Source organism: Dryobates pubescens, chromosome 20 (assembly GCF_014839835.1).
Source record: "Dryobates pubescens isolate bDryPub1 chromosome 20, bDryPub1.pri, whole genome shotgun sequence".
NCBI classification, from domain to species: domain Eukaryota; kingdom Metazoa; phylum Chordata; class Aves; order Piciformes; family Picidae; genus Dryobates; species Dryobates pubescens.
The window spans coordinates 2,272,289-2,283,132 of NC_071631.1; the positions used below are offsets into that span (position 1 = coordinate 2,272,289).

Sequence of the window (10,844 nt, forward strand, 5' to 3'; positions counted from 1 at the left end):
GGCCTTTGACAAGCAGAGTGGTTCCGAGTCTGTGCCGGGAGCTGTAGTCCCCCACGGCCCCCTCCGCGCAGGGCACGCCGGGAGCTGTAGTCCCCGCGGGGCTCCTCGCGCAGGGCACGCCGGGAGCTGTAGTCGCCGTCACCTCCCGCCGCGGCTGCCGCCTCTCCCCGGTCTTTCCCGGCAGGCCCCGCGGCGCCCCGCCGCTGATTGGGCGGCAGCGCGGCCTGGCGCATGCTCAGTGCGCGGCCGCTGGGAGGCCCGGGCCGGAGCCGCTTCCCTGAGCGCGGAGGCCGGCGGGAGGCGGAGGTGTCGGGCGGGTGCCGCGGGCAGCACTCAGCGGTACCGGCGGCGGCTGCCGCGCTGGAAGGGGCCGCTCCGACCTCCCGCCCCTTCCCTCACCCTTCTCTCACCCTTCCGATGTCCCGGGGTGCCGCCGGTCCTGCGCCGTGATTGGCTGAGGAGAGAGGGGAGACCTGCGTCAGACCGCTGCAGCTGACGCCACGGGGGTGCGTGGATGACGTCACTGCGGTGCCGGGGGGGGACTGCCTTTGACGTCATAAGTGGGGGGGGGTCGGACTGGGAGGGGAAGGCGGAAGCAGGAATGGGAGCAGCGTGGGAGCGCTGGAGCGGGGGGGTACCGGAATGGGGGTACTGACCGGGGGTTACGGCCGGGGGGAGGGGGGGGGATGGGGGAATATTAATGAGGGTAGGGTAGGAGTGGAGGCACTGGGGGGGGGGGTGCGACAGGAGAGGGGGCTGGTCGGGACAGGGGTGTCAGTGTCAAGGGCAGGGGCTGCTGAGGAGCCACGTCAGTGGCAATGGGCAGGGGGCTGCCGGGGGCTCAGGCTCGGGGCTGCGAGAGGGGTGAGGGTGTGGGGTGCGAGGGGTCAGGCTGGGGGCGAGGCCCAGGAGAGGGTCAAAGCTGCTGCCTTGTCGCCTGGGGTTGGGGTGCGGAGGACGCGTGGGGTGCCGCGGAGCCGGTTAGCGCCGGTGGGAGCCCTCGGGAAGCGCTCGGCAGCTGCGCTATTTACAGCAGCCGCGGCAGAAAAGGAGCGCCCGGGGCTGTGGGGCATGTGCGGGGCGTGAAGCGGAGCCGCCGTGGAAGGGGGCACGGCCTGCTCCACGTGGGTGGATGACACATGTGCTTGGCTGCCGCCGCTCCTCTGCTCCGGCGCTTTTCCCTTCCTTAGCCCTGTCCTGGGCTGCGCTCGGAGGAAGGGCTGAGCTCACTGCCTGGCTGCTGGGGAAGGGCAGCAGAGTCACAGAACCGTTTTGACTGGCAGAGACCTTTTAAGATCACCCAGCCCAACCGGTCCCTAACTGCCAAGGCTGGTGCTAAGCCATGGCCCTCAGCACCACGTCTCTGTGGCTTTTAAACACCCCCGGGGATGGGGATTCAGCCACCTCCCTGGGCAGCCTGGGCCAGGCTTTGAGAACCCTTCCAGTGACAAAGTTCCTTCTCATGTCCAACCTAAACCTCCTCTGGTGCAGCTTGAGGCTGTTTCCTCTTGTTGCTAGGGGGACCAAGCCCCACCTGGCTCCAGCCTCCTATGAGGAAGTTGCAGAGGGTCAGAAGGTCTCTCCTCAGCCTCTTAGTCCAGGTTGATAACTCCTGAAATCCTCCAAGCTGCTGTTTCTGAAGGTTCACCCCAGCTGCTGTTTCTCTCTCTCTCTCTTTAGGCTTTGTTGGGGCTGAGCAGGGAGGAAAGGTCAAGATGAAGAACCAGGGTGGGGAGACCAAAGCCACCCCACGGCCTGCTGGCTCTACCAAAATGGGCAGCGGTCTGGTGCTGGAGGAGAGCGACTCCACCGAGGCTGCAGCACCCCTGGAAGGTGGGAGAGTGCCCCTGGGAGTGCTGGGGCCTGTGCCACTCCTGCCCACTCTGCTGGCACTGCTGGCAGCCAGGTGCAGGGCATGCAGCAGGCTGGGACTGGAGCAAGGAAGGGGCCAGGGTGCCCTCCTCATATGGGGAGGGCAGCTCTCTCCACCTCTCTATTTGTGATCTGGGGGGGGAGGGGGCTGAAAATTGCAGTTTCTTCTCCTTTTTGGGGGGTGTGTGTGTGCAGTTCTGAAGGTTTCTCCTTCCTGAGCAGATCAGATGGGGGGGGGTTGAAATTTGCCCCCTCCAAGATTAACTTTGCCAGCCCAGGCCAGATGGAGTTGTCCTCAGCTGCAGATGATTGGTTGGGTGTTGTTGCTTTGCCCTTCAGGGTCCCAAAACTGCCAGACAGCTTCTTGCCCTGGGGCAGGCTTGGTGCTGAGTGACCTGCCCTGATATTGGTGCTTCATAAAAATGGCTCTCTGGGAGGTGAAAATCAGCCCTGGGCAAGCAGGTGCTTGGTTGAAATGAGCTCTGCTTTGTGTTCTGCTGCCTGGGGGGTGTGGGAGACACACAGTGAGTAGTGTTGGCTAAATAACAGCTGCTCTAAGGCTCTCACCTTGAGTCCAGGTCTGGGCTCCCCAGCTCAAGAGGGACAGGGAGCTACTGCAGAGAGCCCACTGGAGGCTCCAAAGGTGCTGAAGGGCCTGGAGCATCTCTGTGAGGAGGAAAGGCTGAGAGCCCTGGGGGTGTTGAGCCTGGAGAAGAGCAGCCCCAGAGGGGATCTGAGCAGTGCTCAGCAAGAGCTAAAGGCTGGGAGGCAAGAAAATGGGGCTGGGATTTTTTCAGTGGTCTCCAGGGACAGGCCAAGGGGCACAAAGTGGAACCCAGGAGGTTCCACCTGCACAGGAGGAGAAACATCTTTGGTGTGAGGCTGCTGGAGCCCTGGAGCAGGTGCCCAGAGAGGCTGTGGAGTCTCTTCTGGAGAGCTTCCAGCCCCCCCTGGCCATTGTGCTGCTGGGCAAGCTGCTGGGGGTGCCCAGCTGGAGCAGGGAGCTTGGACTGGATGATCTCCAGAGGGCTTTTCCAGCCCCTACCCTGCTGAGATTCTGTGATTTAGAAGAACTTTGGAAGCAAAGCAGCTTACTGCAGGACCTGCTGGCTCCTCTTTCCCTGGGTGCCTGCTGTTGGGGGCAAGATCTGTTTGATCTGAGGTGGCCCTGCTGCTCTTCTGTGTGAGGGGAGAGCTTAACCCAGGTCCCCCAGCCCACTGTCCCGTGGGAAAGCCTGGCTCTGGGTATTAGCAGGCAGCTCCCGCGAGGGGAAGCTCACACACAACCTGCCTTCCTTGAAGGGGGGTGGGAAGGGGAGTGGGGAAAGGGGGGGAGAGGAGAGGGGGAGGAATTTTTGCTCTTGGCAGATGTCAGGGGCTTGGTCATGCTCCTGTGATCAAAAGAGGAGCTGCTCGCAGCGCACCTCCATTGTCAGGGCAGCCGCCTGGGGACGCAGCCAGAACAAAGCAGCTTATGCCGGCGGACTGGAGCCGGCCCTGGTGCTGAGGGGTGCTGGGGGGTGCTGGGGAGGCCTTCCCTTCCTCCTGCCTTGGCAGAGAGCAGGTGGGGCCGGGGGGCAGGCTCACAGCTTTGTGTCCCCACCTGGCGCAGCTCCCCCGGCGCAGGAGGACGCCCGGTCCCCCCGGCCCGCCCTGCCGGACGTCTCCGAGGAGCTGAGCAGGCAGCTGGAGGACATCCTGAACACCTACTGCGTGGATGCCAGCCAGGAGGGCCCGGGGGAGGACGGGGGGCAGGGCGAGCCCCCCGAGCCCGAGGAGGCCGAGAAGAGCCGCAGCGAGTCCCCCCGCAACGGCGAGCAGGAGCCGGGCGGCCCCGAGATGAACGGAGAGAAGGAGGGCGGCAAGGGCGGCGAGGAGGGCGGCGAGAGGGACCAGAGGAGGGCTCAGGAGAAGAAGAAAGCCAAGGGCCTGGGTGAGAGGTTCCCTGCTCTGGCTGTGCCAGCAGCCCCAGAGCCTCTGCTGCAGCTGGGGGGTTGGCACTGCTCTGCTCACCCTCCGGGGTGGTGTGTTTGGGGGGTGAGGGTGTGAGCCCAGCTGCTCTGCTGCAGCCCCACAACCAGGAGCATTCCCCTGGGGCTGGGCACAATTAGACTCAGAACTGTTAGGGTTGGAAGGGAGCTCAAGGCTCAGCCAGTCCCAACCCCCCTGCCATGGCCAGGGACACCTCACACTGCAGCAGGTTGCTCACAGCCACCTCCAGCCTGGCTGCAAACACCTCCAGGGATGAGGCTTCCACCACCTCCCTGGGCAACCTGTGCCAGTCCCTCACCACCCTCCTGGGGAAGCATTCTCTCTTGCCAGCCCAGTGCTGCTTTCCCACTCTGAAAGCCAGGCCTCTCCCCAGCTGCTTCACTTCTTCACGTGGTGAAATCTGTGGGGCAGAGCCCTGAGAAGGTGCTGGAGATGGCAGCTGTGGCCCAGGGCTGTCAGAGCTGCTTTGTCTCTCCTGTCCTTGCCCTCCTGAGGCAGAGCTCTTGGGTAAGGGATTTGATCTCTGTATTTATTTTAACTCAGTGCTTCATTCCAGGCAAGGAAATCACTTTGCTGATGCAGACACTGAACACCCTGAGCACGCCAGAGGAGAAACTAGCAGCCCTCTGCAAGAAATACGCTGAGCTGGTGAGTGCTGCCTCCTGCCTTCCAGGCTTGGGGACTGGGGGAGGACACTGCAGCAGTGAGCAGGAGCTGTTAAGGAGGACAGCTCAGGAGCACACATTGGGTTTTGTGTGCATGTGCTGGGTAGTCAGAGTCACAGATTGCACCAGGTGGGAAGGGACCCTCCAAGGGCATCTTGTCCATCCCCCCTGCAGGCAGCAGGGACATCTCCGGCCAGAGCAGGCTGCCCAGGGCCACATCAAGTCTGATCTTGAATGTCTGCAGGGATGAGGCCTCAACCACCTCTCTGGGCAGCCTGTTCCAGTGTCTCCCCAGCCTCACAGTGCAGAGCTTCCTCCTGGTGTCCAACCTAACTCTGCCCTGCCCCAGTTCCAAACCATTGCTCCTCTTCCTGTCCCCAGAGGCCTTTCTCAACAGTCCCTCCCCAGCCTTCCTGTAGGTCCCCTTCAGATACTGAAATGCAGCTGTGAGGTCTCTATCCAGGATAGATCAGAGAACCATGGAGTTGTTTTGGTTGGAAAAGGCCTTTCACTGTCATCAGATCCAACTTCTGCCTCCCTCCAACCAAGCCTGGTGCCAAACCTTAGAGATTCTCTCAGGACAGGAATTCAGGAAGGAGAAGGGCTCCATCCAGGGGATCTTGGGCTCTGTTTCAGTCCTGCTGTGCTTAGATCTGGCATCTTCAGCATCATGAAGCTGCTGTCCTCGGGGCACAGAGAGCCCTGGCCTGTTGTGCAAGGCCCTGGCTGGGGCACAGCCCTGCTCTGTCTTGCTGCATCTCTGCCCTTTGCTCCCCTGTCCCAGCTGGAAGAGCACCGTAACTCCCAGAAGCAGATGAAGATCTTGCAGAAGAAGCAGACTCAGCTGGTGCAGGAGAAGGATCACCTGCAGAGTGAGCACAGCAAGGCCATCCTGGCCCGCAGCAAGCTGGAGAGCCTCTGCCGGGAGCTCCAGAGGCACAACCGCACCCTCAAGGCAAGCTGAGCGCTGCCCCCAGGGCACCCCCAGCACCTCCACCTCCTGCTGCCAGCTGCCCTGGCACCCACACCCTCACCACTGACTGCCCACAGGCTTCAATTCTGCTCTTAAGCCACCATTCACAGGATGGGTTGGGTTGGAAGGGACCCTAAAGCTCAGCCAGTTCCAGGCCCCTGCCATGGGCAGGGACACCTCCCACCAGCCCAGCCTGGCCTGGAACACCTCCAGGGAGGGGACAGCTACAGCCTCCCTGGGCAGCCTGTGCCAGAGTCTCCCCACCCTCACTCTGAGACTGGAGATGAGGAAGAAATTCTTTAATCTGCCCTGCTCCAGCTTCAATCCATTCCCCCTCCTCCTGGCATCCCAGCCCTTGTCACAAGTCCCTCCCCAGCTCTCCTGGAGCCCCTTCAGCTACTGGGGGGCTGCCTTAAGGTCTCCCTGGAGCCTTTTCTTCTCCAGGCTGCACAGCCCCAACTCTCCCCAGCCTGTCCCCACAGGGGAGGTTCTCAGCCCCCTGGTCATCTTTGTGGCCTCCTCTGGAGCCTCTCCAGCAGTTCCCTGTCCTCATCCATGGGGCCTGAGTGTTGTGTCAGGGCACGCTGAGCGGAGGAAGGCAGGGGCCATTAGCAGGTCCCTGGCTGCGTGACCCAGGCGGGGTGGGGGGCTGGGCAGGGGTTGGGGGGCTGGGCAGGGGTTGGGGGGCTGGGCAGGGGGTGGGGGGCTGGGCAGGGGGTGGGGGGCTGGGCAGGCGCCGAGCGTAGCGCCCGGGGCCCTCCGGCGCCCTGCTGACGCCGCTGCGCCCTGCGCACGCAGGAGGAAGGCGTCCAGCGCGCCCGGGAGGAGGAGGAGAAGCGCAAGGAGGTGACCTCCCACTTCCAGGTGACACTGAATGACATCCAGCTGCAGATGGAGCAGCACAACGAGAGGAACTCCAAGCTGCGCCAGGAGAACATGGAGCTGGCCGAGCGGCTCAAGAAGCTGATCGAGCAGTACGAGCTGCGCGAGGAGGTGGGTCGGGGGCGGCAGCAGGGCTGCTCTGCTGCACCCTGCTCTGCTGCACCCTGCTCTGCCCAGGGCGCTGCTGCTGCTGCTGCTGCTGCTGCTGCTGCTGCTGGGGGAAGGCACTCAGGGGTCATGGGGTTGGTTTGCTTGGAAGAGACCTTTTGAGGCCATTGGGTCGCGGCGGTTGGCCCCGCGCCGCCAGGGCACCACCGAGCCCTGGCCCTCAGCACCACTTCCGCACGGCTGGGAAGCCCCTCCGGGGATGGGGACTCCAGCACTGCCCTGGGTCAGGCCTTGACAGCCCCCAAGGGGCAGAAGTTGTTCCTCCTGCCCAACCTAAACCTCCCTCGGTGCAACTGTCACTTGTTCCTTGGGAGCAGAGCCCACCCCCCACCTGGCTCCAGCCTCCTTCCAGGGAGCTGCAGAGAGCAATGAGGTCTCCCCTCAGCCTCCTTTTCTCCAGGCTGAGCACCCCCAGCTCCCTCAGGTGCAACTCCCCAGCCCTGTTCTTCAGACCCTGCCCCTTGCCCTTCTCTGGACCCTCTCCAGCCCCTCAGTGTCCTTCCTGGCCTGGCTGTACCTCAGACTCTGTCTTCCCCTGGGTCCCTGGCTGGGCTGTCAGTGACTGGTGGTGTTCCCTTGCAGCACATTGAGAAAGTCTTCAAACACAAGGACCTGCAGCAGCAGCTGGTGGATGCCAAGCTCCAGCAGGCACAGGAAATGCTGAAGGAGGCAGAGGAGAGGCACCAGCGGGAGAAGGACTTTGTAAGTCTTAGGGCCCTTCTCTGGTGGCTCTCAGCCCTTTGCTTTTTGCCTTGTCCCTGTTGGATCCCTGAGTGCAGAGTCCAGGTGGGGCCAGGCCACCCCAGGCCTCCTGCACACCCAGCAGTGGCTGCTCCCCAGGTGGCTTCAGGAGCAAGGCTGGAGCCCTGCTCTGCTCTTCCTGCTTCTCCCAGCTGGCTTCTGTCTCCAGGCCAAGCAGCAGCTGTGCAGGAGCAGGCTGAGAGCCTTCCCTGGTGACATCTCAGTGACTGCTTTTGCTCTTCCCTAGCTGCTGAAGGAAGCTGTGGAATCACAGAGGATGTGTGAACTGATGAAGCAGCAGGAGACCCATCTCAAGCAGCAGGTCTGTGCTCAAGCCTGGTGATTTGGGGTTCTGTCCTTCTTTGTGTGCTCAAGCCTGGTGATTTGGGGTTGCTTCCTTCCTCTCTAAGCAAAGAACAACCCAAAGTTCCCACAGACCTGGCAGACAAAGGGCAGGGTTGGTCCTGGGTTGGTGTTGGTGACCCTGGGTGAGCACAGTGTGAGCTGAGACCTCCTTCAGCCACTCTGCCTTCTGGCAGAGAGGAGCTGTGGTTTTCACCAGCACACCTCCAGTGCTGGGAGCAGTGTGGGGCTCATGCCCTGCTGAATCAGACCCAGCCTCCTGCCAAGGCCAGGAGCTGTGCACAGAGCACATCAGGATGTGTCCATGTTCCCCAGTGCCTCTGGGGCAGAGCAGCTCTGTGCTGCCAGGTTGGCTGTCCTCAGGTCCAGTCACAAGGTACCCAGCTCAGTGCCTGGCTGCCATCTCCCCTTCCCTGGGGCAGGCTGTCAGGAGGTGCCCTGGGGAGCAGTGAGGAGCTGGGACTCTGTCTCTCCCCACAGCTGGCTCTCTACACAGAGAAGTTTGAAGAGTTCCAGAACACCCTTTCCAAAAGCAGTGAAGTCTTCACAACCTTCAAACAGGAGATGGAGAAGGTAGGTGACACTTCTGCTGCCCAGCACAGCTTGGTGGCCTGGAGGAGCTGCCTCTGTGTGTCCCCCACATGCTTCTGGGAGCTGGGGAGCTGCCTCTGTGTGTCCCCCACATGCTTCTGGGAGCTGGGGAGCTGCCTCTGTGTGTCCCCCATGCTTCTGGGAGCTGGGGAGCTGTCTCTGTGTGTCCCCCACATGCTTCTGGGAGCTGGGGAGCTGCCTCTGTGTGTCCCCCACATGCTTCTGGGAGCTGGGGAGCTGCCTCTGTGTGTCCCCCCCATGCTTCTGGGAGCTGGGGAGCTGCCTCTGTGTGTCCCCCATGCTTCTGGGAGCTGGGGAGCTGCCTCTGTGTGTCCCCCACATGCTTCTGGGAGCTGGGGAGCTGCCTCTGTGTGTCCCCCATGCTTCTGGGAGCTGGGGAGCTGCCTCTGTGTGTCCCCCCCATGCTTCTGGGAGCTGGGGAGCTGCCTCTGTGTGTCCCCCCCATGCTTCTGGGAGCTGGAGGAGCTGCCTCTGTGTGTCCCCCCCATGCTTCTGGGAGCTGGGGAGCTGCCTCTGTGTGTCCCCCCCATGCTTCTGGGAGCTGGGGAGCTGCCTCTGTGTGTCCCCCCCATGCTTCTGGGAGCTGGGGAGCTGCCTCTGTGTGTCCCCCCCATGCTTCTGGGAGCTGGGGAGCTGTGGTTCTGGTTTTGTTTGGCTGCTATCAGAATCAGGCTGGAGAAGACCTTTAAAACTGAGCCCAGCCATCAAGCACTAAACCATGGCCCTCAGCACCACATCTCCATGGCTTTGAGACCCTTTGAGACCTGTGGGGGCTCCACCACTGCCTTGGGCAGCCTGGGGCCAGGCTTTAACAATCCTTTCGGTGGAGAACTTGTTGCTGCTGTCCAGCCTAAACCTCCCCTGTGTGTCCTGCTTGGGGGCCTTTGAGATGTGACTGCAGTGCTCTGCCTGGGGCTTACTGGCTCCCTTCCTGTCCCCATGGCTCTGCAGATGACTAAGAAGATCAAGAAGCTGGAGAAGGAGACCACGATGTACCGCTCCCGCTGGGAGAGCAGCAACAAGGCCCTGCTGGAAATGGCTGAAGAGGTGAGGAGGCTCTGGCTGCCCTGAGCTGAGGCAGGCAGCTGGAGCACAGTGCTGAGGGGTGGGCTGGAGCTGAGGGGGTGGGGGTGTTGGTAGGGTTTGTGGTTTTCCCTTCAGCTTGATTGCCTTCCCTGTAAGAGTGGTTGGAGCCCCTCCATCATAGGCTCCCAGGGACCTTCCAAGGACAGGGAAGCCCAACCCCCCCTGCCACAGAATCCAGCACAGGTCACACAGGAGCACATCCAGATGGGTCTTGAAGGTCTCCAGAGCAGGAGGCTCCACAGCCTCTCTGGGCAGCCTGCTCCAGGGCTCTGTGAGCCTCACAGTAAAGAAGTTTCTCCTCCTGTTGAGGTGGAACCTCCTGTGCTGGAGTTGATATCCATTGCTCCTTGACCTGTCCCAGGGTGCAGCTGAGCAGGGCCTGGCCCTGTCCCCTCCCTCCTGACCCCCAGCCCTCAGATGTTTGTAAGTCAATTGATGGTTACTTAGTGCAGAGGTTGGGTGGATGAAGTCATCAGTCCCCAGCAACACCTGGCCTCTGGGGGGGCAAAGGAAGAAAAGCAGTGATGGTGGCATCGGCTCCTGGCCCCTGGCAGGGGGCATCGGCTCCTGGCCCTCGGCAGGGGGCATCAGGTCCATGCCCAGCGTTGCCTGCTCCCAGCGCTCTCCCTCTGCGGTCTCTGCCTCTCGCTGTCCCCAGCGGGGCAGGGTCTGAGCTGTGTCTCCCTGTGGCAGAAAACCCTTCGGGACAAGGAGCTGGAGGGGCTGCAGGTGAAGATCCAGCGGCTGGAGAGGCTGTGCCGAGCCCTGCAGACGGAGCGCAACGACCTCAACAAGAAGGTGCAGGACCTGTGCGCCCAGGCGCCCCGCCCCCACCCGCAGCCCCCCCGGGAGCCCGCCCCGGCGGGGCCGGAGCCGGCGGCAGGAGCTGCCCCGGCGGGGCCGGAGCCGGCGGCGGCGGCAGGAGCTGCCCCGGCGGGGCCGGAGCCGGCGGCGGCGGCAGGAGCTGCCCCGGCGGGGCCGGAGCCGGAGCCGGCGGCGGCAGGAGCCGCCCCGGCAGAGCAGCACCTGCCTGAGGATCGTCTGCAGCCCGGGAAGCCGGCGGCCAGCAGGGATCCTGCGGAGAGCTTGGCAGAACTGAGCACAGGAACCTTGGGGCGAGGCGGGACCGAGGCGCCCGGCGCTGACTGAGCCCCCGGGGGGGCGGAGGGAGGCCGAGGGAGGGAGACCTGAATGTTTCTGGAGACTTCCATCTGATGTCCCTCTCCTCTTGGGCAGGCAGGAGGGGAGAGCTCTGCTGGGGGGTCGAGCTGGCCTAGCGTAGGTTGCTGGGGGGTTGCCGGTCTCAGTGTATCTGTCTGATATGTACATAGAGGACACCTGGCAGCGGGGGCAGGGCAGCCCTCGCCCTCTGGGCACGCAGAGAGCCCCAGCTCCCTGCCTGTGCCGGAGTGACTGACACCTGGAGACTCAACCCCTCCTCCTGGGCACTAAGGAACCTCGTCCCTGGCAGGCTGTGGCTCCCCCAGACC

At 63.1% G+C, this 10,844-nt stretch overlaps 1 protein-coding gene across 1 annotated transcript; it reads left to right on the forward strand.

Annotated features, from left to right (window-relative positions):
* The first annotated feature begins 249 nt into the window (after nt 1-249).
* TXLNA (taxilin alpha) lies at nt 250-10,503 on the forward strand. Its single transcript, XM_054170886.1, has 11 exons — nt 250-506; nt 1,681-1,833; nt 3,485-3,805; nt 4,421-4,512; nt 5,314-5,484; nt 6,301-6,495; nt 7,135-7,254; nt 7,541-7,615; nt 8,137-8,229; nt 9,220-9,315; nt 10,048-10,503. The coding sequence occupies exons 2-11, from the start codon at nt 1,716-1,718 to the stop codon at nt 10,501-10,503; spliced, it is 1,737 nt and encodes a 578-aa protein (XP_054026861.1). The 5' UTR covers nt 250-506; nt 1,681-1,715.
* The last annotated feature ends 341 nt before the right edge of the window (nt 10,504-10,844 follow it).

What these genes read in the sequence shown, in the direction of transcription:
- TXLNA (XM_054170886.1), top strand. Translation starts at nt 1,716, where the DNA reads ATGAAGAACCAGGGTGGGGAGACCAAAGCCACCCCACGGCCTGCTGGC. An exon ending in GGCTGCAGCACCCCTGGAAG is followed by an intron (nt 1,834 to 3,484) that starts GTGGGAGAGTGC and finishes CACCTGGCGCAG; the next exon opens with CTCCCCCGGCGCAGGAGGAC. An exon ending in GGCACAACCGCACCCTCAAG is followed by an intron (nt 5,485 to 6,300) that starts GCAAGCTGAGCG and finishes CTGCGCACGCAG; the next exon opens with GAGGAAGGCGTCCAGCGCGC.